Genomic DNA, 24,291 nt, shown 5'->3' with positions numbered 1-24,291 from the left:
ATATGTGTGTATTTTTATAATTGTAAATACATATATATATATATACATAATATATAATGTAAGAGGTCCCTCAATCACTTAATGCTTTGGTGGGGCTGGGCAGATGCCAACCCAATCTATTCTTGTGGCACGCGCTTGCGCCTCTCGAGAGTTAATGGGAAAGGAGCTTGGTCGAAATCCCACATCCCACAAATATGTAAATATGTAGACTCGCTGCCGCTCACGTACGCTTTAGATTTGAGAGTTCGTTTTGGAGAACACATTTGTCTTTGGATAAAGAGAACTTCGTAAATTTGCCTGAGTCTAATTAGCTAGCTACTCATTGCAAGTGGTAGAAAGATCTAAATTACACGCATTATGGCACACCTTTTGACCACCAAGCACGCGGCAAATACGGAAGCTGTTCTCCCGGCGACCAATTCAAACTCAGATTTCAGCGAAAGTCTATATCTGTTTTCCATTGATAGTTGAATATGTCAGAAAGTCTTTGCGGGTCAACTTTTCTCAAGAATCATCTTTCTTGTGGGAGATAACAGTAATCGTAAAAGCACGAACAACAAATTCTGAACGCTAAGTTCAATTAGGGTAAATCGTTAGAGCCGTCAAACATGGCTTAACATTTTCATACATATTTCTTTGCAAACCTTGAATAAGTAAGTAGTTGCAGCAGTTTCTTGGGAATGTGTGTGTTGTTTTTATAAAATTTTTGTTTTAATATTATTTGTTGAATATACATTAGTTAATATTACAGTTCATCTTTTTCTAGCAGGGTATAGCGGTGCTTGGATGGGCCCAGTTCCTTGAATTTCGATTCGGGCGGTGAGGTACCTTTGCCGGTATGTGGATCAGGATGTATATCATTATTTGAGGGATCCGGCCCATAATGAAACTCCCTATACAACAACAAAAATAAACACACAAAAAGGGTATCAAAAAGTTGTGTACAATCGTTTGTGTTGTGCTTTTTGTTTACCTGTGCAGCTTCCCGCTGTAGAGATCCTGGAGGAATTGCTTTAGCTTGCCCGGCGTGTACATATCACTAAAGTGGGGGAACAGATACATGTGCTTGAACGAATCGATGGCTATCAATGGCAGATCGTCCTCGGACTTTCCCAAATGGTGCAGCGGATGGGCAAACCGTTTGCCATCTGCCGTCAAAAAGTTTACATTCTCTGGAAAAAAAAAGAAAACATGCCATAAATCAGACGAAATCAGATGAAATTTACATGTATGGTACGTACGTTTCTCATCTAGCAGCTGACGCTCAATAATGGACTTGTAATCCTTGATGGAGTTGAGATCGTCTGGCCGGTGGAAGAGAATCAGGAACGGCAGTCCTTCTTCGGTAAGCTCCTCGGCATTCTCAAAGGTGATTTCCCTCACCAGCGGCACACACTTTTCCTGTATCCATATCTTTAGTTCATCGAAATTTTGCAGGCTGCCAGTGTAGGTCTCATCGTTCTCATGCGACAAAGCCACATCGGGTCTAAACACAATGATGGGGGTTCCTATATAATCATATAATCAAATCAATCAATCGTAAAATGAGCCGTGAATGTTTGATTTTAACGATTCCCTTACCAGGTGGATGCATGGCCTGTGAGGCATCACCGAAACCCACATGGAACTGGCAATCTTCTTTCAAATTTGTAGCCACCTTGCGGAAGGTGTCATATTCCGGCTGATCCCTGCGATCAAAGTATCCCAATATGAGGCGTTTCTTAGAGTCCAGATTCTCCAGCTCCTTCAGCGACTTAAACTCCTGTATGGGATCCTCCAGTTGTTTCTTGACAAACTCCAGAAAAGCATCCGCCGAACGCTGGCCGCGATATTCACGCTTGCTAAGCTGTCCATTTCGTACAATTTTCAATGTTGGATATTTATTGATATGAAACCGTGAGGCAATGGATGTCTCCTTGTCACAATCCACCTTGCCGAGCACCACACGGCCGGCATCGGGGAATTCCGCCTTGATCTGTAAGCAAATACACTTTAATCTTTGCAACGAATTTTGAGGAATTTTGATTTTAGCTTACCTTGTCTGCAGCTTCGCTGAATATGGGGGCTAGGATATTACTAAAACGACACCATTCGGCATAAAAATTAAGGAAAACCAATTCATTAGACGCTGCAAAAAGATACAAAAGAGGTAAACATTACACATCAGACATTAAACCGTAGCAATTATCACACAGCATCTAAATAGAGGAATTGAGGTTGCTTGTTGTTCAGCGGAGAGGGCAGATAAGATAAAGAAAACAACTGCTCTATAGAAAGCCAATCTGTCAAGATTTTAGGCCTTCCATACGCTTCTTCTGCTCTTATGTTCGAAGTAATTCCAGCAATGACTCACTCACGTGGCAGTCAAGTGTTTATGTTATGAAAGGAACAAGTGTGAAACCAGATGTGTGTGTGTACAAAAGGTAAGATGATATTGTATCCCCCCCACTCAATTAACAGAGAAAACTCAAATTGTTGTAATAACTAACTTCATTTCTGTATAAATTGTATTGCTTTAGCCCCTGTTGTTGGTTTTTAGACACGTTGGCAGCAGGTCGCGTCAATACGCCTGCCAACAACAACAGGCCCCACCAGACCAATTTGCCGGGCCAATGGCTTTTTGTGTGAAACTTGTGACACGTCAACTTGCCCACCAAAATGTTGGCTAATTGATTTTCTGCATTCTGATGCGCAGCGGATGAACCGTGTCCACCACCAATTGTTATGTTCCTTACCTAATGTCATATCAATGTTTTCACTGGTCATGGGCACCGCTCCCGCCGCGTCTGTGGCCGCTGGATGTTGGAGGAGATGAATTATCTGGAATTATGCATAAAATCGCGCAACTTAGTTTGCAGGTTTTGCAGTGCTGTGTGGTGTTGGGGTGACATGTTTGGGCGTGGAGTGACAGACAGACAAGCGGGCGGACAGCCAGTCGGGCGACAGCATCTTACGAATTATTTTCATGCTCTAAGCCGGGTAACCGACCGCGCGACCGCTGCGTCGACCGCCGTCTGGTGTGCCATCGTCGTCGTCCAGCCAGTGTGTTTTCTGCGGCATTGGAACACGTCGACTCACCGCTAGCAGAGCTATGCTGGGCCCCAGCTTTTGAATTCTTGCTTCAATCATTCTGGGGGACTGGCTGTGGGTGGGGGGGCTGCGACTAATTGCACACAGAAATGGACACCAAGTTATTGAATTCGATTCAGTTCGGCATGGATTGGAATGAACTGTCGCGTCGCACTGCAAATTTACAAAAAAAATTTCAACAATTTAGCTGGTTGATAGGGCTGCAAGACCATCGATGGCCCTATCGATGATATCGATGGTTGTAGAATTGTGCGAAAAATCGTTTCTGAGAAACAGTAGAACGTAGAAGTAGTGGCATACATAGCTAAAACCTGTGGAAACCACTAAATCACAGACGAAAATAAATGGTTGCTAATCTGTTATTGACAAAAATAATTCACGCCATACTATAATTATAATAGACGATTGCAAGATCCCATCGACTTCTAGTCTTCAATATTTCAAAAGTTTTCGATGGAAATGTAGATATATCGTTGCAGCCCTGGTATGTACAAGAACAAAGTTTCAACAATTTGTATGGTGACTGTTGGCCTTCCAGTGTTGGGTTGCGTTTGATAGCCGCTGGAAACTGAAGCCCATGAATCCAATTTTTTGACGACCGAATCAGGTATGATATTCGTATGGAAACGATTAGAATTCATCCCTGTTTTTTGTTCGACAAAAAATTTAGCAGCCAGCTTTAGCCAATTATCGGAATATTTCTAAGATTCAGACGTTCACACTAAAATAAGCAATAAAGAATAAAGAAGAAGAAAGTCGATAAATGGAATTTGGCGGACATCCGTATATTTTGGTATGGATTTCTGGTGGTAAATAGAGCAAAGCAAAGAAAAAGCAGACTACAATCGCGTTTTTAATTCGGCAATAAAGTTAAAAAGTATATGTACATTCCAAATACGTTTTATCAAAGTTTTTTGTTTGGCCACAAATGTGTGTGTGTGGTGCGCACATGCATATACATATTTACGATTGTTTTGTGTTATTGTTGCGTTTGAAATATCGGAATATGTACATACATGCAAACATACATATAAATATTTAATTACTTTGTTTATGACAACATAATTCTGTCTTTTGGCATTGAACAACTCAATCAACAAGGATCTAACCGAACATTTCAAGTACGACAATTGCATTATTTTTTCTCAACTTCAAACTTATTGGTAATGGAAATCACGATAATCTAGCAGTAAATATACAAGCATACACCCCATATGTACACACAAACATACATATGTATGTAGTGCGCACCTTCGGGCGATTGCAGCTGTGTGCCATACAAATGTATGTATGTACATATGTTCGTATGCAGTCCGTATTATCTATATTGCCACCACGACATACAAAACAAAATTAACTTCGATTTGTTCTGAAGGTGTTTGTATTTGTTGTATATAGTGCGTGTAGGACGTAGGTATGCTACCTTCAAACATTCACACAGATATGCATATGCATATGTATGTATGTATTTACATATGCAGATACATTGTATAAGTGCCCCCGCATATCGAGGAACTAAACGGAACGCCAGATTGCCGACCTTCCATCTCGTACCCCAACATCACGTCGCGTCCCTTCCATCCCACACACACACACATAAACAACGCATAGGGACGTTCCGTAAGACTTGTGATGGCAGACGCTTTTACAAGACGAGAAAGCAGAAGCAATCTATCGCATACCCTCTCCACCGGAACTCAATCTTCACTCCACTGTTAGAGCCAGGACATGGCTGGCGAAACTCTCATTCTATATTCTGAATGTGTCGTGGGTGGGGTCACCCACGACCTGCCTCTAAATGATCGCGATCTCAAACCCAAACCCAAACACACAAATGTACAACATTGCAATATACATATGTAAACACATGCATACATGCATATGTTCGAATGCACGCACTTGTAGTATCTCTAAATATATGTACATACATATATGTACATATGTATATAATAAGTATGGGCAGTGAATGCTAACCGGATTTTTGCAAAAAACAATCGCCTAATGCGAGCAAATATACATGTGTACATACATTAAATATAAGCAAACAATATAATACTGTATGCATTATATATAGTCTTATTTTAGCCGATTCACACAATGTCAGATGGATCACCGCCTCCATCGATTTGCTTTATACGCGCCGCCGAATCTTATCCAAAATCACAAATGGAGAAGGAAGACTCGCAGCTGTTTGTACCATTTCCAGAACGTATGTGTGGCCAAAAACAAATCTATTATTATTAACATTTATGTTAACGATTTCCGACATTCATTATATTCAACAGTTGCTGGCGAGTCAATCAAGTACCTAGGACGTACCGATGATGGTGTTCTGGCGCTGTCAAATTATCGCATATTTTTATCAAAAAAATCAACGGCATACGAGACTTATGTGCCCTTGGGTCTGATCGAATCGGTGCAGGTGCGTGACCTGTTCCAGCTGATTGTCAATTGCAAGGATGCCAGCACGGTTAGGTGCTCCTTTCAGTCCGCCGAGCAATGCTCGGAATGGCAGCGACGCATACAGCTGCTAATCGGTGTACCTGTATCGCTGGAGACGCTCTTTGCCTTCCCCTTTTACTCGTGGACCTGTGACATTATTGGAATAGCCAATGCCAATGCCAATGCCCATGCCCAGGCGAATGGTAATGGCTATGGAAAAGAGCGCATTCCTTTGTCAAATGGTTCTGGATTTGGATCTTGTGTGAAACCCCCTGCCTTATTCAGTGAGACCTTTCCAACGGCCTGCGAGATAGCAGCACCGCAGGCAAGCAGTCGCTTGCAGCGTGAAGTTCGATATGAGAGTGATTTCAAGAATGAGGTGGCACGTCTGGGCTTCGATTTGAAGGGCTCGTGGCGCATCTCGACAGCAAATGCCGACTTTAAGCTCTGTCCATCGTATCCGCCAAAATTGCTTGTTCCTTGCTGCATCACCGACGAAATGCTCCACAATGTGGCCAACTTTCGTGGTTCAAGGCGTCTGCCGGCCGTCGTCTGGCGGCATCAGAAGTCTGGTGCCATATTGGCACGCTGCAGTCAGCCGGAGGTCGGTTGGCTAGGTTGGCGGAACACCAAAGATGAGCAACTGCTGAAAGCACTGGCCGATGCCTGCGCCTTTGACAGAGGCGAGCATAACAGGCGCCAGACACAGACACAATCCTCAAAGGCCCAAGCACCCGCTTACGCCGCTGCTTCAAAGGACACAAACGGGCAGTCAAATAGCTCGGGCAATAGCTCGCCGTCGCTGGATGACTCATCATCGCATGAAGAGCTTGCCCTGGACGAAATACGAGTAAGTTTTCCCACTTAATGTTTGCCAATTCCGATATTTATTTGTATTCCATTTTCTTTGAATTTCAAGAAAATTCTCATTGTTGATGCACGCAGCTATACATCGGCTGTGACGAATCGTGCACGCGGTGGCGGCTGTGAATGCATTGAGTATTATCCATGCGCCGAAATCGAATTCATGAGCTTGGGTAACATTCATGCGATTCGTAAGAGCTTTCATGCAGTCCGGCAGCTGTGCGCCTCATCGCCAGATGATCCAAAGTGAGTAAAAGTTTCTTGGAAAGTTCTTAGGAGCTTGGTGCTTGACTGTGCGATCACATGCCCGCGCTGTACGTTCCCCTGGGACCTGGACAGCATGGCGATTACTCTTCATATACGTCTCAAAATTGTTTATTTATACTCTGTTTTCCCCAATTGTCTTTTTCTAGTTGGTTTGGGCAGTTGGAAAAGACCATGTGGATGCAGCATTTGTCGGGTCTACTGGGCGCAGCCATGACCGTTGTCCACACGATCGAGAAGAACGGGCGACCCGTGCTAGTGCACTGCTCCGATGGTTGGGATCGTACGCCACAGATCGTGGCCACAGCGCAACTGTGTCTGGATCCATACTATCGAACTGTTGAAGTATGCCTCTCAATAATCGAATCCCTAAACAGCAAAAATAATTGAAATCTCTTCTCTTTTGGACAGGGTTTCCGTGTTCTGGTTCAACGGGAATGGTTGAATTTTGGTCACAAATTCGCCGATCGTTCGGGCAATGGCCCCAACTCTGATGAGGTGAACGAGCGTTGCCCCGTTTTTCTACAATGGCTGGACCTGGTGCATCAAATCCATAGACAGTATCCATGCAGTTTTGAATTCAGTATTGGCTACTTGGTAAGACGAAATTCCCGCTGCCTTTTAGGGAAATTTTGATCTTTATTTCGTTCTACTTTCAGATAAAACTAGCACAACACTCGCTATCCTGCCTGTTTGGCACTTTCCTATGCAACTCGTTGAGGGAACGCATTGAGAATTCCGTTTTTGATCGTACGTTTTCAGTGTGGCCATTTTTAGCTGAAACTATGTATAGAAATCCACTCTATAAGCATGAGACTGAAAAGGTACACTCCACAAAAACATATAGCTTGTAGTCCAAACAGTCTCTATCCTCATCTTCTTCACTGTATGTTTGTTTTCAGGTTCTTTGGCCAGCGCACAGTGTGCGGTTTTTATATTTTTGGTCTGACGTTTATCTTGGTAGCTTAGGCAACAAAAATGGTACTGATCTTCCATTACTAAGTAATGAACGACAAAGTGCCCATAATGGTAAGTAGATAAAATACTAGAAAAGATTTGTATACGCTTTTGAGAATGGAGTTCCATTGTGTTTCACTTACTTGACTTGCTGTAATCTTTCTCAAACAAATGTTGGCAAGATAGAGAACAAACAGCATTTAAGCCGAACTTAATTGTAGTTAAAAATCAAAGCAAATCCAAAAGAAACATTTCTAATCGAATTACTGCCCACATTATAGGTCCGTTGACTAAAACACGATCCTCTGAAGATCTAACAACGAATGAATTGGGTCAGAGCACTATTTCGAGGAGATCGAGTGATCCGAATTTGACCGTGGAATCAATGTGAGTGTTGTAAGGTAAACGTACGACATTTCTAGCACTAATTATACACCCATTTACAGTGTTTCCGAGTGCGCTTTAAATGTGAATAGTAACTCGATGTTTGATATACGATCGGAGGCAGACAGGAGGCAGTGTGGTAGTGCAAATAATGCCCCTGATAATGTTAAAGACTCCAAAGAACCAGAGGTAAAGCTTAAGGGTGCCGAAGACGAGACAGATGCCAGCTGTGGCTCTACAACGTGGACCTCCAAGCAGTTGAAAAACGACCAAAGTACAGCTTCTAACCGTGATATAATATTGGAAGCAGCAGCATCAGTGACGGCGCCAGAGCCATCTCAGCCCCAAAACTGTGAAACGGCAAATGCTGTCCATGCCTTATCGAACGGTTAGCCCTATCCATAACAGCTGTTCTTTCTAATTCTAAGAAATCTTTTAATTTCATTTATTTAGATCGAGAACAACAAGAGAAAAGTGATACAAGCCGCGCTCTTTGGCATGGCCAAATTGATACTAGTACAGATACCCCAATTCCTACAGAGGCCGTGCAAGAAACGAAATCTGACAATAACCATCCCGTAGCGTCTTTGGAGAATCGCGTGATAAGCAAGGACAAAAAACCAAATCAAATAGTAGCACCAGTACCAGTCGCTGTCCCAAGTGCTCCTACCCCAAACAATAAGATCAGTCAAAGCTGCAACAATTTGCCTCGGGTACACAGCAAACCAAACACGAACACGAATTCGAGTGCTTCTGCTGCGCCTGCTGCTACTGCTGCTACTGCTCCTACGGCTCCTACTGCACTCTGCACGAATACTACGCAAAGAAAAGAAGCGAGCGCACATTTTCCGCACCATTTGGATTTGCATGTGCCCAGCAGATGCAAGGAGGAGCAGAAAAATACGAATGGTTCGATGATTGATGCAGATAATGCTGCTGATGAAAAACTGTTCATGTCACCCGAGCTACTGCCCACGCTCGGCAGTCGAACCCGCAGGAATACATTTGGTTCGAGCTACAGCCGGGATATTGGACATTTGAAATTTGCAGAAAATGGCAGGTAAAATAGTCACCTGAATACAACCTACCACTGTCATTAGATAGAGAGTAATACACTTTACACTTTACAGCTCACATAATTTCGCTTTGGCGGGTGGACTTATTTCATTGCCACCTACGCCAGTGGGTGTTCAGGAACGGCCGCACTTCACAATATCCTGCCCCGATGGCCTGGCCCACGGCCTAAGTGAACAAAACATAAGACTCCATCAGATAGTACAAGAACACAAGGTAATTGGCAATCTAATTGGGACTATTAATGCCTACTGGTCTGTTCTTTGATTGATTTATTTGTATTTATAGCAACGCGAAGAGTTACTTCTGCGGGAAATACATGGCATGCGTCTGGCGCTCTTGGAGAAGGGCTGTCCCAGCTGTAATAGCATCGTCTCGACCAATGTGGAACACGTAATTGCCCTTAAATCTGGTTTAAAAATGATCGTTAACCATATGTAGATTTGCGTATATTCTTGAGATAGCGAGAGGCTAACTAACGTTTGGTCTAGCCATTTGTATCAGTATATTTGATAATATATGGAGTTTATTTCGGGCTGTTGAGGGTCTCCAGATTGTAGCCTTAAATCATATTCTTTTGTGTGTGTTTTTCTTTTGTATAAACTTCTGCAGCCTTCCACAGTCTAATGATTTGAATCTCCTTTAGGAAAACGGATCGGATACCGTTGAAAATGCCTCGACGTGTTCTTGGGAGGCCGTCGAAGAGCGTAATGGCCCCTCATCGTATGCCCCATCTTCGATACAAGAGAAAAAAGCAACCAGCGTTCTCTGGGTACCAGATCATGCCGTTTCACGTTGCTCCAGTTGTCAAACTGAGTTCTGGCTTGGACGAAGAAAACATCATTGTCGGTGCGCATTACTCTTTTCAGTAATACCTACACACACACACACTCATACACAGTTTACACATACTTTTTTCTGGTATTATTATTATTTTTTATTTTCGAAAAAAAAAAAAAGAAAAATAACAAATTTCTCTCATACCTGTTTATAGCTGTCTAACAATCTAATCCGTGTAGTTGGAGAAAGTATTTTAAAACAACATATTTCAATAATCTTACAATTTATAAATTCATTTATGAAATTCCTTTGTTTAATCATCTCCTACTTCAAGTATAGTAGCTTATAAATTTGGTTTTCAAACTGAGACACATGACTAGACTAATGCTAATCAAGAATATATACATACAGATGTATATAATTATATGCATTTGAATACAAGAAATTCCTCTGATATCTCTTAATTTTACAACCATTTACCTTAACATATATGTACATATTACTTGATTTCATTGAAAGTAATACTATTATTTTGTTATTTTATAATTACGTGTGCTCTCATTTCAGATCATGTGGAGAAATTTTTTGTGCTGACTGTTCGGAATTTTGGGCCCCTTTGCCGTATGAGAAGCTTTTCAATCCCGTAAGGCTATGTGGGTCTTGTTATACTACAGTTACATCCAATGTCCATGAGTATGCTGCCGTGCCTTCCGACTCCACGGCGAATGAAACAGCGGCTAGCCCTTCTGCCAGCGCCTAAGACAAGCTTTCTTTATGCTGTGGGTTGCTTGCTCCTCCTCCAGCCTTGTATCGATATGTACATATAATACATATACTCAACAAACAATATTTATTACATATGTATGTGTTATAGCACCATAATAGCCGAAATTCCTTTGTGCGATTGTAAAGAACACGAAATTATACAAATTTTGTTAGATATATATATTATGGATATATGGACACAAAATGTACATTTAAATACAATCTTAAAACAAACGAATTTATTTATTGCAGCGGAAAGTTATTGTATACCCTCACTCGAAGGTTGTGGTCGAAGTATGTAATTCTTAGAGACTCTACGAACTAGAGAAATCAGACTTTGTTTGCCCGACTACCGGGTACGAGTCAGTACACGTGGAATACAACGTTCCTCCTCATTTTATTACACTTTTTATACCCGGTACTCGAAGAGTAAATAGGGTATATTGTATTTGTGCGGATAACGGTTGTATGTAACGCACAGAAGGAAACGTTTCCGACCCCATAAAGTATATATATTCTTGATCAGCACCAATAGCCGAGTCGATTGAGCCATGTCTGTCTGTCCGTCTGTCCGTCCGTCCGTCTGTCCGTCTTGTTTGTCGGCTAGTTCTCAGAGACTATAAGAGCTAGAGCCACCAAATTTTGGCACCAGACTGCTGTATGCTCACACTGAAACCAGTGTATTTCAAAAATGAGCCCCGCCCCCGCAAAAGGGCGAAAACCTCCCAAATCAGTCGCCAAGTAACTAAAATTAATTGCGGTTTAATAGCATCCAGCTTTTGACACAGTGAAAAAACATGGAAACCAGTTACCTTCTACTGACTTCTGTTCGCCTGGTACTTGGTCTGAAAATTTTCCAGTTTTCGGCCATTTCAGTGAAGCAATTTCAAAAGTTCACAGTGGCGTCCCAACACAGATCGGCCAATTCTCGAACTACGTTATTTTAGTTCCAGAAATGACCGTCTTCATCGCGTGGGCGCCACTGTGCAAAGAGGTGACTGTCAAAATTTGACAAAAATAACAGGAGAGATTTGTTTTGTTGTTTTCTCCTTTATTTGTAGTCCGGCCAGGATGTGGCACGCCCCCTCGTGATCGGCACAATGTCCTGGATCCTTTGCGACCAGTTCGGGTGCAAGGACATTAAGGATAATGCCATTTTCACGTTGTTTTTTCTTTTTAATCTCTACAAGGCTATAGCTCAGCTGTTTCCTGTCGAAAAAGGACATGTCACGCCTCCTCGGGATCGGGAAAAAGTCCCGGATCACTTCGGGTGCTAGGACATTAAGGATAATGCCATTTGAATATTGTTTTTCTATATAATCCCCTTCAACGCTATAACTCGGCTGTTTCCTGTCGGATCAGGACATGGCATGCCTCCTGGCGAAGGTACGAGTCTCCTGTATCGCATGAGTCCATCAAGGACCACAAGGACTGCATGATATGGCTGTCCTACGCTATTTTGTAATTGGGAACTTTTCAGCCTGAAAGTATGCTATACTTTTGAGAACAAAAGCAGCCCCCAAAAGATACTTCAGTTTATTGGCCTCTGCCCCTGACACGTCTCTGCCGCTGCCTCTGCCGCTGCCTCTGCCGATGCCTCTGCCCTGACTCTGCAGTGTGTGTTTCTAGGGGAGGGTGGCGAGCTAAAGGAGCGTGTTGGCGTGAGTAGTGTTGTTGATGTAGATGACAGATGAAGAAAAAATGTAAAATTTGACAAATAACCGCTAAGTTGCAGATGTAGTACTGAGTGCCGGGTATAAAAGTTGTGACGCGTAAGAAGCGTCTCACACGTCCCTTCTCGTTTAGTTTCTTCTCTGATATTACACTGAATAAAGTGTCTCAAAATTTGTCATCGCAACTTTCCGCCACCATAAAGACAAAACCTAAAACGCCGTTCCGCAGTACAGGGTACGAGTTTGTACACGTGTCATACAACGTTCCTCCTCATTTTATTAAACAAATTTAGTTTCTAAAAGTTTGAGCGTTAGAGTGCTATGTAGCTACCTACCTACCTATGCTGACTGTGTCTATTCTTCTCCTATGTTCCGTCTCCTCTACTTGGCTGTCCGTTATTCTAGTCGTTTTCCTATGCTATTCCCAACTGCTTTCATGGACATGGTGTGAAAGCTAACTAATTTCAAAATATTTAAACTTAACTGAATTTAACCGTTTCACCGTTCCGGTTCTTGGCAGCAAATATCGCTATTTAGTTAATGCGATATGGCACAATTGGGATCCAATTTTGTATCGTGTATAAGCCCATTAGGGGCACTCCTACAATTGCTTTTCAAATATTTAAGTAAAACAGAAACAGCTGACAGCGATTCCTATTGCTAACGATGCCGGAAGAGCACAATCGTGACTATTCTAAAAATTGAACTTACGTTTAGATATTATAGTCAACGTTATGAATAATAGCATTATTTATTCCGATTGTTGTTTTCCTCGGGTGTCGGGTGGAATGTCGATCTAAAATATACAACATTTCTTAGCGTTGGTTTACTTTAAGAATCTGTTTTACATGGAGCGGAATTAATGGAATTATTTTAGAAATGGATTAATTTTACCAACCTATAAAAAAAATATTAAATTTATTAAAAAATCAAAATAAGAAAATTGTTAGCTCAAAATATGTATTCACATATTGATTTTTCTAAGGGCAAATGGCCCTAATGGTTTGTAGCTACCCTAAGATGATATAACACCCATGCGCAGGGTGGAATCGAACGATTGCCGAAAACGTAACCTCGTGTAGTAACATACACGCGGTCATACACGATGGTCTTTTTTGGTGCAACTCTGGTACGACACATTCGGAACTACAAGTCGGCGGCATTTCAGATTGCAGAGTCCGCCATTTTAGCTAAGAAATCTATAACCCCAGCTTCGTTAGCGAGTACCGGGAACAGAAGTCAGTTGCAATTTGGAATTCAGTTTGTTCGCGAATATTCAAGAGAGTCGAAGATGAGTACTTTGCCTAGGGTGTTTTTCGATATGACCGCCGATGGGGAGCCCCTCGGTAGGATTATCATGGAGGTAAGTTTTATTTGTTTTATTTTAAACGTGTCAAAGAAATTAATTTCATTTAAAGTTTTTTTTTTCTAATTTGGTAAAAAGAGTAAATTTGCCCAAGTGTGTGCCTATGTATGTGTATTTACACACGTAGAAAATTAACGTGCACTTAGATTTGAACACGTGATTTACAGATCGTAAATGAAACGGTACCGTTTAAGTGCACTCCTAAAATACATTATGATGCATATTTTTATAATAAATAGCAGACATTTTTCACCAAATTTCGGCAGAATTACCATGCATGCATCCAAAAAAACGCGTACATACATATGCACACACATACACACAAGTAATTTCCATGTGAAGCGTGCTTATAGTTTTTTATCTTTTCGGTTTTTTCTCTGGAATATACATATGTATATATAGTGTCCTTTTTCCATATAAAAGCAACCCAATAATTAAATTAATGACAATGTAGAAGGTTCATTTTACGGCCAGGTGTGTTCAAATTTTATTGCGGTGCTCCATAAACGTTTGTGAGCGAGTGTTCGTGTGTTTGAATAGTTTGCCGGTATTTCTGCACATGCATACATGCAGTGTATACTGTATGCATGTGTGTGCCCATACACATTTCAATCAATACAGTGAAACATAACCTCTACGTTGCCGCACACACATGGACGTGCATATGTACATTGTATATGCATGAGAATCTAGTAAACCCGTTTGACGAATGAACTCAAGATTAATTTTGTTGATGATGTAATGGGGCATACGTGCATCCTTTTCTTTATATTTTATTCAGAGAGTTTTTAGCAATTGCATTCGTAGTATATTTTTAGTAACAGCCAAGTCATTGCCCGGCATGACAAATAAAACCGATACATGCGTATATGTATGTGTGTGTGTGTGTACGTATTCGTTTAACATTGCGTGTTGTCATCAAAGGGCGGGCGCGCGCGGGATGATGCCACTTTTTAAACCCGACCCGCGCACGTTTACATGCTAAATTTGATGCCCCGGATCCCACGGGATTTTCATTTCTATGGCATGTTTAGTTTTTGCCAGTAATTACATACATATGTACATAGATATATGTAGGCATGGGGTGATATGTATGTATATATTTTATGATAAGAAAATATCACTTGAAATTGATTTTCTCTTACCAATATTTACCCTACTTTGTCTATCTCTCAAAGTCAGGGAGGTTAAAAGTTTTGAATATAATGTTTTATGTATGTATATTCAAATAAATAATCAATAACCTTTGTGTCTTTCTTGAATACATTTTCCAGCTGCGCTCCGATGTGGTGCCCAAGACTGCCGAAAATTTCCGTGCACTGTGCACTGGCGAGAAGGGATTCGGCTACAAAGGCTCCATTTTCCATCGCGTTATTCCCAACTTCATGTGCCAAGGAGGTGACTTCACCAACCACAACGGCACTGGCGGCAAGTCCATCTACGGCAACAAGTTCGCCGATGAGAACTTCCAGCTGAAGCACACCGGCACTGGCATTCTGTCGATGGCCAACGCGGGCGCCAACACCAATGGATCCCAGTTCTTCATTTGCACCGTGAAGACCGCTTGGTTGGACAACAAGCATGTTGTCTTCGGCGAGGTGGTTGAGGGTTTGGACATTGTCAAGAAGATTGAATCTTTTGGCTCTCAGTCCGGCAAGACCTCCAAGAAGATCATGGTGGCTAACAGTGGTTCTCTTTAAACAACAACAACAAGAACAATACAACAGCAGAAACAACAACACTATAACAACAACAACAGCAAAAAGAGGAAAAATGTGTTAAGACGAAAACCATTTGCATTTTCTCCACAACAATTTTTTTTACGAATTACTTGTAATATTACAAAATACAATACAACAAGAAATAATATTTTCAATAGACCTTTGTTCAAATTCGAATGTTTCCCCACCGTGGGACAGGGTCAGCACTCCCAGAGATTCTTCTTCGAATATGTACATTATGTATGGGGTGGCGAGCGGCATACGTTTGGAATGCAGGAGGAAGAGTTTTGATATATTCCGATTGGCTTCTAGCATATGAGAGAAGATCCAATGCATACGAAGGTGCTGTTGCGGATTGTCTAGTCCCTCCCTATTCTGACAGGCAGTGCCGGCCCGCCGTTCCCGTCTCGCGGGAGAGAGTTGAGTTGTGTGTATTTTAGATTTCATTCTAGTTCAAATGTCGGGAGTAATGAAAATAGTAATTAAATAGTTGAAACAAACAAACGAAAAGAAAACCGAATAACCGTGTAACTTCCACATTTCCATTGGAAAGAGGCCCAACAACCCCTCACAACAGTTTTGTGTGTCGCTGTTTGTAATCAATCTAGCGATCTAATCAAAGAAAAAAAAACGTTTGTCGATTAAACCTTAGCATAAAGCGCTTTCTAAAGCTAGTTACATATATCTACTATTCACACGATATGTACCAGAATCAGAATTGTATTTTCGTCTTAATAAAAAATAAATAAATGGCCCCCAAACAATCCAAAACCTAATAAGTACTACGAGAAACGACGTCAAACAACTTTTTGGGGAGGTGTCTGGTGGGTGGGCAGAGGGGCACTGCCGCATCACCAATATTCGAGTATATCGATCAACTAAACTGAACAGCAATAGTTTCTTTTTTGGTTTAACAATAACAATTTTTATTGAAAGAATATTTCGGCACTGCTCAGTGTGGCATAAAGTAAATTGTACTCATGCTCGTAGGAATTCACATGCCTCTCTGTGATGGCCACCGTCTGGAGTAGCTTCTCATCGACCGGATTCGTTGACTGTTGGCCCCCGAGCATTTCGCGCACCTTTGAACGCTCCAATTCCAATTGCTGTGTGGTCGCCTGGCTCCAGCCCAGCTCGTGGAACTCGCCCAGCTGGTTGAGCATCGTCAGTATGTAGACCAGGCCAATGGCGAAGCCATCCTCAAAGAGCGAAAACTTGGCCAGATCCTTCTTGTGGATTTTCAGCTTCTCCTTGACCCGGTAGTCAATGTAGTTCATTATGAGAGCCGGTGCAATCAGGTAAAATGTCCTCAAATGATTATTGTTTGGATTGCACAGAAACGGCTGAAAGCCTTGCAAAAGTAGCTTCAAACAGAAAAGCTTTCAGTTTAGTTTCGTTTTTAATGGAGAACCCTTTTTTGTTGCTTACCTTGAAGTAGTTTGTGCTGTCCGAGTAGCACTTTTGCATGTGACCCACACTCTTCTCGTACTCCTTGATGGCGGACTCTGTGGACTCATGCAGCGGTTTGGTGCCACCGGCAACGAAGCTGCTGTGGAATCTGGACATGTACGAGCGACTTTTATAGTTGGCACTCTTGCTGCCCGCCTGCAGGAGGCGCACATAGCCAACAGCATTGCCTAACAGACAGACAGACACATTATAAATATGATTTTCTCTATCCCTGGAAGTGACATACCAACATGTGTTATCACCTTCCTGAACAGATCCATGTATGTCTCGCCGTTGCCGGAGAGACCCAGCTTTTTGATCTTCTTGAGGAGAGTGTCCGCCCGCTCATACGGATATGATTCGTTGGTATGCTTGTGCTCCGAGTGATAGCGCAGCTCCTTCAACAAACGCGACTTGATCTGCTCGTCGTGCAGGAATGTGGAGAAAGTGTAAAACTTCTGGCGCAAAAATTGATAGATAAAGTTCACGGTGGTATTGATGATGCCAGTGCCATGCGTTTGCACCGAATTGGCCACATGTCGGGTGCCAATGATATCCAAGTGCTTGCTCTTGCTCTGCATCTCCACAAAGATCTGCAGATTCATGTTGTAGGCATACGAGGAGGCGAATGTATGAATATTACGCATGATCTGTAGCACGTCTATGCCCTGTTTTGTTCAAAATAAAGCCGTAAGAATCATTCACTTTAGGAGGCAAAGGTAATATTACTTGGTCGATGATTTGGTTGGGCAAATGATCATCGATGGGACGCAGCTGGAGGACCTTGTCGGCAATGTGGCGCATCTGCTCGTATGATTTCCAGTCGTGTGGTGCGATGGTTGTTAAATTGTAGAATGTTTCAGTGAAATAGTTCTCAAGATTATCTAGAACAACCAGCAGAAGTCTGTTTAGGTAGTGTGGCATGTACGATAAGATGGTATACAAATAATTGATTTTAAATGATTTCCAAAGTGGCAAAAACGTCCAGCTGGACCTGCCTACCTCTTAAAATGCTGTAAGTCCCTTGGTATTCCATAGCTTCAACGTTTACGCAGCTGCGGTAGTCCAGCAGATGCGTTTGAAATGGTTGATCCTGGTTCAAAAACAGATGCGACAAGGCCTCCACACGCAAAAAGAACTCCAAATGGGTCTTGAGAAACTCGGCCTGGCCACAGGCCGATTGCTTTGAGCTACCATCGCGCCTGAATATCGCTAGAGTCTTCTCCAGCTGATTTGTAACTGCAACTATATTCTATGGATGCGGTTGGTTAATTTCAGAATTAAATTAGCTACCCCCCAGGTGGGTTTGGTGGCGTACCTGTAATCTGTATGGATTGCGCTGATGCTCTGTGTATTCTTTTAGCAGGGAGTTGCTTATAAAGCAGTAATTATACATGAGAGTGGTCGAATCGAATTGTCCCCTGATGTTTCGATGGAAATCGCTGAGATTGTTGATGCGCAACAGGATCGATTGAAATTGCTTTTGCATGTCGGCCGGCAGCAGGCGATCCTTCTCCAGAAACTCGTTAAAGGCCAGGTTCACAAAGGTCAAGCGCTTTTTGCTGGGAAACCCCAAGATGGATCTCTCGGCCAGCTTCATCGTTGAAAGAATGTTCATTTTTCGTTGCAGCAGCTTCAAATCCACGATCTTCTTCTTTGTGCTCGACAGGAGTTGTAGGAGCTTTTGTTTCTGCCATTGGACGAGGGAATTTACGTGCCAAACCACATTGATTTGGTTCGTTTCAAAGGTCTTTTGGATAATTCTTAAATACTGAAGCAGACGGCACACAGTGAACCATTCGGACTTTGATAGTGGGGTCGTTAGCGCCACATGGCGATTGATTAGTGAGTCCATCATTTGATTTACTTGATCCGCATACGATTGGCCCCTGAGTATCAGCTGCGAGAAGGTGTGCAGCTGACCAAAGACACCGCTAGCAAACACCCTCTGTATGTGGATTGTCCACAGGGAGATCTGTGTGCCTAGGTGGCGGCACTTTTTCTGGTCGCTCAGCTTGAGCTTCTCCATAAGCGCCAGCTGGGACTTGTGATTGTCTTGCGGCCTCCCTTGGGGCGGTGTCTTTATCAGCGTCTTGGCATGTCTGGCCAAAAAGGCAGAGGGGGACCAGCAAACACTCTGATTGAGGGGCAATTTTTTATGCCTGTTCACAACATCCACGACACTCTTTATCAGCTTTCCCTCCATTTGAATGCCCAGCTCATGAAGCACTGCCACAAAGGCTGTCAGCCGGATAACATTCTTGGGCTCCTCATAGTTCTTATAGTCATTGCCATTATTTGACTCAATTTCAAGCAATATTTTACGAATATATGCATTCGAATGCTGATTAATATATTGAACGTCCTTTAGGCTGAATTGTTTCTTCAGCTCCAGCAGGCTGTTCAGCAGAATGCCAAATAGATTGCCCGCAATCACAGTCTCTATATCACCCAGGGAGCTCAACAGGCCATTCAACTCCATGCTGCTGCATTGCCCAGTTGTCTGTTTGCTGTTTGACAGCATTGTCAGCCACTTTTTGTACAGCGTCCACTTGAGCGCAATCTTTGATTGATCCGCAATTTCATTAAAAACAACCACATCTTCCAGCAGCTCAGTCATGGCTTCAAAGACAGTCTGCAAATACGAGACGCATAAGAGATACGAGATAGATGAGATCCCGATCCCGATCCCTTTCCCCCCCTTTCTTTGAAATACTTACAAATAAATGTACTTCGCTGATGTCCAGTGGCATCCCAGCCGATGCACTTATCTGTTTCCAAAGATTTTGTATCATCAGAATAATGCGTCTGAGCAGAAAGTACACCTGACAGAAGAAATCTATGGCGCTGCTCATGCGGTGTAGGCATCGTTCCATTCCGGTAGTGTCGGATACAGCGGGCAGCCGGCCGTCCCCCAGTTGAGCATCGTTGAAGAGGAATGCCAACTGATACTGTTTGGCCGTTAGGGACAGATCTCTGCATTGATTACACAGATTGGCTAGGGTTTTTAATGACTTATTGGCCAGCAGCTCGGATTCCTCTACATTCTTGTGACTGAAAGTGACATCGGCTCCGCTGCCGTAATTAACTTCTATCGGGGATGACATGGCCACCACCGTTACAGACTCGCCCGTACTCAAGCAGCACAGCTCATTTTTTAATGATTTCATTGCGCCATCGTGCTCCTCCATGAACAAACCGTAATCCCTGAGGATATCCTCGGCGAATAAAGCTGTGGCCAAGTGGCAAACATTACACATTATAAGTATTCATAGTCTGGTAAACAAAGTTAAGATTCTTACAAATTGTACTTTGCTCATTCTTCATGGTTGATGGCCTGGCCCACGGTAATGTTGTTTGATTGTTTTTTTCTTTTGGTTTATTATTTTGATTTTCCCATTTAGTAATTTAGAGATGGAACATTTCAAGTGAGTGCATTTCGATGCTATTCCGATGGCGCATTCATCGAACTGTCCAGCCGACAAATTTTTCAAAAGCCTTGAGTAGTTCATGGCGCCGCTGTTTAAGTCATCTCCAAACGTAGAATTTTAACGAAAAACACAGTGCTAATATCTGGTAGCACCGTCCATAGAGTCAGACAAGATAACGCCAAGGAGCCCACCAGTCCCATTACTCCCAAAGAACCACCAACAGGAGCAGAAGTATGAAGAACGGAGCTCTGGGGAGACCAGTAAATGTTATTTTTTCATTGCTTAATTAACCGGCCGCCGCGGGTGATGGCTTCATTGGGTTCTTTTTGGACATTTCTGACGGATAGCATTACTTGCCGTAGTCGTTCCTAACTTTATGACGTTGTAAATACCCGCCCTGCGACTTTGATTTTATGGACGCTGACCGAGCAGCGTGAGAAAAAAAGTTTGGAGTAATTTGTATATGATATTTTACGTTCGGGCACTAAATTTAAAATGAAATGAGACTGTTCTCAACGAGTCGAAGCCGTACTGTTGGAAAGAATATAGTTTTATTTTGCGTTTTTCAACGGCGTTAAATGGGCTGGTCTGTCACCCGCTGTTCTTGTTCTTATCGATAGCGAATACGATGCGATGTAATGAAAAGGATCGGTCAGCGCGTTAGTAATATAAATATTTGTATATCAAAGCTATTATATTCAATTAATTAATCTTTTATGCACATGCCATATCTTTCAGATATTAAATTTCTGTATTCGATTCGCAGTGTGTACCAGCCCTAAGAAGCTGTGTGTAGACATACAAGTAGCTGTTCTATTAGCAATTCGTTCCATCGCCCTCATAACGTTGGTTGACCTTTTTAGTTGTAAACATAATTTGGAAACACTTCAATAAAAGGAAGTCGTGAAGAATTGATTAAATAATCGGATAAAATTATAGTTTTAGCGCTGAGAATCCTAAATAGCAAGTTATATTAAATAGAACATCAAAATCAAGGAAAATTATTAAAGATTTAAGGTATAAATTCGGTATATTTTTAAAACAATAAGGTATATATTAGTATTTTTTTGAGGGTTTTGGGTTATATTTTATTGATAATTGTCACACTATTTTTAACAATTCAGAATTTATGCTCAAAAAAGTATTCGTTTAATTTTACTTTGTACAGAAATAGCAAACCAACAGAAATGGAGGCGTCAGAACCAGGTTGATTACAAAATGAATTAAAAAAAGCAATACGTATTTAACTATCTGATTATTTTCGAAGAAAACGCGTGCCCCGATGACGCCGAGGCATCCGCAAAGCCAGCAGAGACAATGGCGACGGTGGAGACAGTGTCTAAGGAAATTCAAGATTCGACTTGCGAAGTGACTTCCACCACAACAATCGATGATACAACCGCACCGGATGGCCTTAACAAAACTGTTTCCGAGTCACCAGCAACTCAGGAGGAAACCAGTTCATCGCGCTCAAGAAGCCGCACTCGCGATGGCAGCGAGCCAACACGTTCGGGCAGTGGCTCGGAAAGATCCCGCAGCGGATCGAAGGCATCGGCCACAAGCTCCCGCAGTCGCTCACGATCGCGCAGCGGTTCTCGTCACTCTGGAGGATCTCGACGGTCGCGAAGTGGCTCAAGACGCTCACGTAGTGGCTCCAGGCGTTCGGGCAGCGGCTCCCGTAGCAGATCCGGCTCGAGACGCTCACGCAGTGGCTCGGCTCGCTCACGCAGCGGCTCAGGATCTCGCAGTGGCTCTGGTTCGCGGCGATCCCGCAGTGGATCTGGCTCTGGACGTTCTCGCAGTGGCTCCAGACGCTCTCGTAGTGGCTCCAGACGCTCTCGCAGTGGCTCAGCCCGTTCTCGCAGTGGATCTGGCTCTAGGCGATCCCGCAGTGGCTCAAGACGTTCACGCAGCGGCTCGAAACGTTCCCGCAGTGGATCTAGGCGCTCTCGTAGCGGATCTGCCCGTTCTCGCAGTGGTTCTGGCTCGAGACGTTCACGCAGCGGCTCAAGACGTTCACGCAGTGGCTCTGCACGTTCTCGCAGTGGCTCCAGAAAATCGCGCAGTGGCTCGAGAAAGTCCCGCAGTGGCTCGAGAAAGTCCCGCAGTCGATCCAAGAGCGTTGGATCACCAAATAAAAAGCGAAATGGCTCTCAAGACCGTTCACGGTCTGGCAGTGCCGGATCCATAGGTGCTTCAAGGCGCCGGCGACAGGCCATCAGCGACTCAGAGGGTAACTTTTTATGTCGCACCTACACAGCATTTATTTTCATATATTTATGCACTTGCAGATGAAGCACCCACAATCGAAAAGAAACGTCCCAAGATAACGGATACAGACAATGAGGATGACGATGAGACGCAGCCAAATGCTTCCGCCACAGAAAAACCGCAAGACAAGATTACGGAGAGTTCCGATGATGAAAATATACCCATTTCAAATGAACCAGAGTAAGTTGATCCCATCCACATAGCCACATACACTTGAATATTTATTGATTTAATTTCGGATTTCAAATTGCAGCCACAACAATTTTATGTCAGACTTTGATGCAATGCTTCTCCGCAAGAAGGAAGAAAAGCGCGTGCGACGACGCAAGGGAGATATTGATCTGATTAATGACAACGACGATCTCATGGATCAATTGATTATAAGCATGAAAAATGCCTCTGATGATGACAGGCAATTGAACATGATCGGACAGCCGGCCACCAAGAAGATATCGATGCTAAAGCAAGTGATGTCCCAGCTGATCAAAAAGGATCTGCAATTGGCCTTCTTGGAGCACAATATACTCAATGTACTTACAGATTGGCTGGCACCATTGCCAAACAAAAGTCTGCCCTGCCTGCAAATACGCGAGAGTATTTTGCGTCTATTATCGGATGTAAGGCACAGTCAGCGAAAGCTCTCCTACATTATGAATAGCCCTATAATTGTATATCCTTTGATTTCGCTTAGTTTCCCACGATAGAGAAGGGCTTGCTGAAGCAGTCGGGGATCGGCAAGGCTGTGATGTACTTGTACAAGCATCCCCAGGAAACCAAACAGAATCGCGACCGTGCTGGTCGCCTGATATCCGAATGGGCACGCCCCATCTTCAACCTAAGCTGTAACTTCTCGGCCATGAGCAAGGAGGAGCGCCAGGAACGTGATCTGGCACAAATGTCACGGCACAGAAACAAGAGTCCAGAGCCAAATCAGGCGGCATCCGAGGAAAGTCGCTCCCACGCACTCAGTCAGACATTCTCCAGCGAGGACAAGCAGCTGCGTCCCGGTGATCCCGGTTGGGTGGCCCGTGCACGCGTACCAATGCCTTCCAACAAGGACTATGTCATACGTCCCAAGTCCACAGTAGAGGGCGAAGTAACTACGGTAAGTCTTTCTGCAATTTTATGGATTAATTGCACTTTTCACATTCAATTTTTGTGTTCTTTTATATGTCAACAGTCAACAAAGCGTAAGCCAAATCGCTATGAAAAGCACATGAAACGTTTCCTCGACTCAAAGCGTTTAAAGGAGAGTCGCCGTGCCGTCGAAATATCCATAGAAGGACGCAAAATGGCGTTGTAAGATGGAATCCTACTCGTAGCTAAGTTTCAATCTAAAAGAGAAATCATCCAATCCAAACATAGAACAAAATTAATAATATAAATTATATTTTTGAATATAATACGGATGTATTCCACGCCACCACCCCATAAGCAAATAGCCCATCACCACACAAGCACTCGAACTCAATCAAGTTACATAAAAGATAATTACGAAGCAAATGAAGAATCAATTAATGAGTTGAATTGTGAAAAAGAGAGAGACAGAAGACGACCGAGAGATGGATTGGTCGGTCTTATACCAATTGTACATATATAAGTGTATGTGTATATGTATTGTTTACATATGTATGTATTCTGTTTAAGTGAGGAATAAATGTCTGTGCTTCAATCGCAAAATCTAATCCATTCCTAATCATCTAATCATGATCCAAAAACGATTAATTATGCACACATGTGTGTGTGCGCCCAGCTAATAA

At 42.9% G+C, this 24,291-nt stretch overlaps 5 protein-coding genes across 10 annotated transcripts; 3 read left to right on the top strand and 2 right to left on the bottom strand.

Moving 5' to 3' along the window:
• Window positions 1-689: 689 nt before the first annotated feature.
• On the bottom strand, window positions 690-3,290 carry LOC117900274 (endoplasmic reticulum resident protein 44). Its single transcript, XM_034810588.1, has 7 exons — window positions 3,079-3,290; window positions 2,736-2,820; window positions 2,037-2,128; window positions 1,582-1,975; window positions 1,242-1,508; window positions 974-1,172; window positions 690-893 (listed from the first exon to the last, which is right to left on the bottom strand). The coding sequence occupies exons 1-7, from the start codon at window positions 3,127-3,129 to the stop codon at window positions 746-748; spliced, it is 1,236 nt and encodes a 411-aa protein (XP_034666479.1). The 5' UTR covers window positions 3,130-3,290; the 3' UTR covers window positions 690-745.
• A 543-nt stretch (window positions 3,291-3,833) lies between these two features.
• On the top strand, window positions 3,834-10,832 carry LOC117892657 (myotubularin-related protein 4). 5 transcript variants are annotated; one of them, XM_034799037.1, is made up of 15 exons: window positions 3,836-3,883; window positions 5,176-5,299; window positions 5,376-6,382; window positions 6,452-6,642; window positions 6,810-7,005; window positions 7,072-7,257; window positions 7,320-7,484; window positions 7,563-7,689; window positions 7,899-8,004; window positions 8,064-8,389; window positions 8,455-9,061; window positions 9,132-9,291; window positions 9,364-9,468; window positions 9,722-9,924; window positions 10,423-10,832. In XM_034799037.1, exons 1-15 carry the CDS (start codon window positions 3,854-3,856, stop codon window positions 10,613-10,615), a joined length of 3,726 nt encoding a protein of 1,241 aa, XP_034654928.1. In that variant the 5' UTR covers window positions 3,836-3,853; the 3' UTR covers window positions 10,616-10,832. The 5 variants fall into 5 exon arrangements, with proteins under 5 accessions (XP_034654964.1, XP_034654928.1, XP_034654946.1 ...); XM_034799055.1 differs by having other exon boundaries at window positions 3,843-4,211; XM_034799047.1 differs by having other exon boundaries at window positions 3,843-4,211; window positions 5,165-5,299.
• Window positions 10,833-13,398: 2,566 nt separating this feature from the next.
• Window positions 13,399-15,884, top strand: LOC117897385 (peptidyl-prolyl cis-trans isomerase). Its single transcript, XM_034806197.1, has 2 exons — window positions 13,399-13,656; window positions 14,934-15,884. The coding sequence occupies exons 1-2, from the start codon at window positions 13,399-13,401 to the stop codon at window positions 15,357-15,359; spliced, it is 684 nt and encodes a 227-aa protein (XP_034662088.1). The 3' UTR covers window positions 15,360-15,884.
• A 399-nt stretch (window positions 15,885-16,283) lies between these two features.
• Window positions 16,284-20,330, bottom strand: LOC117897299 (WASH complex subunit 4). 2 transcript variants are annotated; one of them, XM_034806045.1, is made up of 8 exons: window positions 20,132-20,330; window positions 19,550-20,061; window positions 18,148-19,464; window positions 17,832-18,081; window positions 17,559-17,713; window positions 17,077-17,497; window positions 16,809-17,017; window positions 16,284-16,744 (listed from the first exon to the last, which is right to left on the bottom strand). In XM_034806045.1, the coding sequence occupies exons 1-8, from the start codon at window positions 20,154-20,156 to the stop codon at window positions 16,307-16,309; spliced, it is 3,327 nt and encodes a 1,108-aa protein (XP_034661936.1). In that variant the 5' UTR covers window positions 20,157-20,330; the 3' UTR covers window positions 16,284-16,306. The 2 variants fall into 2 exon arrangements, with proteins under 2 accessions (XP_034661936.1, XP_034661946.1); XM_034806055.1 differs by lacking the exons at window positions 16,284-16,744; window positions 16,809-17,017; window positions 17,077-17,497 and having other exon boundaries at window positions 17,587-17,733.
• A 1,026-nt stretch (window positions 20,331-21,356) lies between these two features.
• On the top strand, window positions 21,357-24,211 carry LOC117896818 (protein IWS1 homolog). Its single transcript, XM_034805366.1, has 7 exons — window positions 21,357-21,466; window positions 21,528-22,075; window positions 22,145-22,493; window positions 22,552-22,711; window positions 22,785-23,148; window positions 23,223-23,636; window positions 23,712-24,211. The coding sequence occupies exons 1-7, from the start codon at window positions 21,448-21,450 to the stop codon at window positions 23,832-23,834; spliced, it is 1,977 nt and encodes a 658-aa protein (XP_034661257.1). The 5' UTR covers window positions 21,357-21,447; the 3' UTR covers window positions 23,835-24,211.
• The last annotated feature ends 80 nt before the right edge of the window (window positions 24,212-24,291 follow it).

Source organism: Drosophila subobscura, chromosome A (assembly GCF_008121235.1).
Source record: "Drosophila subobscura isolate 14011-0131.10 chromosome A, UCBerk_Dsub_1.0, whole genome shotgun sequence".
Lineage (NCBI taxonomy): Eukaryota > Metazoa > Arthropoda > Insecta > Diptera > Drosophilidae > Drosophila > Drosophila subobscura.
The sequence above is the reverse complement of the archived record's forward strand: the minus strand, read 5'-3'. Positions and strand labels throughout refer to the sequence as shown.

Excerpts from the sequence above, each read along its gene's own strand:
- LOC117892657 (XM_034799037.1), top strand. The coding sequence starts at position 3,854 with ATGGAATTTGGCGGACATCCGTATATTTTG. Across the intron at positions 7,485-7,562 it reads ATAAGCATGAGACTGAAAAG|GTTCTTTGGCCAGCGCACAG; the intron begins GTACACTCCACA and ends GTTTGTTTTCAG. Across the intron at positions 8,005-8,063 it reads AATTTGACCGTGGAATCAAT|TGTTTCCGAGTGCGCTTTAA; the intron begins GTGAGTGTTGTA and ends ACCCATTTACAG.
- LOC117897385 (XM_034806197.1), top strand. The coding sequence starts at position 13,399 with ATGGTCTTTTTTGGTGCAACTCTGGTACGACACATTCGGAACTACAAG. Across the intron at positions 13,657-14,933 it reads TCGGTAGGATTATCATGGAG|CTGCGCTCCGATGTGGTGCC; the intron begins GTAAGTTTTATT and ends TACATTTTCCAG.
- LOC117897299 (XM_034806045.1), bottom strand. The coding sequence starts at position 20,156 with ATGAAGAATGAGCAAAGTACAATTT. Across the intron at positions 18,082-18,147 it reads GCAATCCATACAGATTACAG|AATATAGTTGCAGTTACAAA; the intron begins GTACGCCACCAA and ends CCGCATCCATAG. Across the intron at positions 17,714-17,831 it reads GACTTACAGCATTTTAAGAG|ATAATCTTGAGAACTATTTC; the intron begins GTAGGCAGGTCC and ends TGGTTGTTCTAG.
- LOC117900274 (XM_034810588.1), bottom strand. The coding sequence starts at position 3,129 with ATGATTGAAGCAAGAATTCAAAAGCTGGGGCCCAGCATAGCTCTGCTA. Across the intron at positions 2,821-3,078 it reads CCAGCATAGCTCTGCTAGCG|ATAATTCATCTCCTCCAACA; the intron begins GTGAGTCGACGT and ends GCATAATTCCAG. Across the intron at positions 1,976-2,036 it reads TCAGCGAAGCTGCAGACAAG|ATCAAGGCGGAATTCCCCGA; the intron begins GTAAGCTAAAAT and ends ATTTGCTTACAG.
- LOC117896818 (XM_034805366.1), top strand. Across the intron at positions 22,494-22,551 it reads GGCCATCAGCGACTCAGAGG|ATGAAGCACCCACAATCGAA; the intron begins GTAACTTTTTAT and ends ATGCACTTGCAG. Across the intron at positions 22,712-22,784 it reads CCCATTTCAAATGAACCAGA|CCACAACAATTTTATGTCAG; the intron begins GTAAGTTGATCC and ends TTCAAATTGCAG.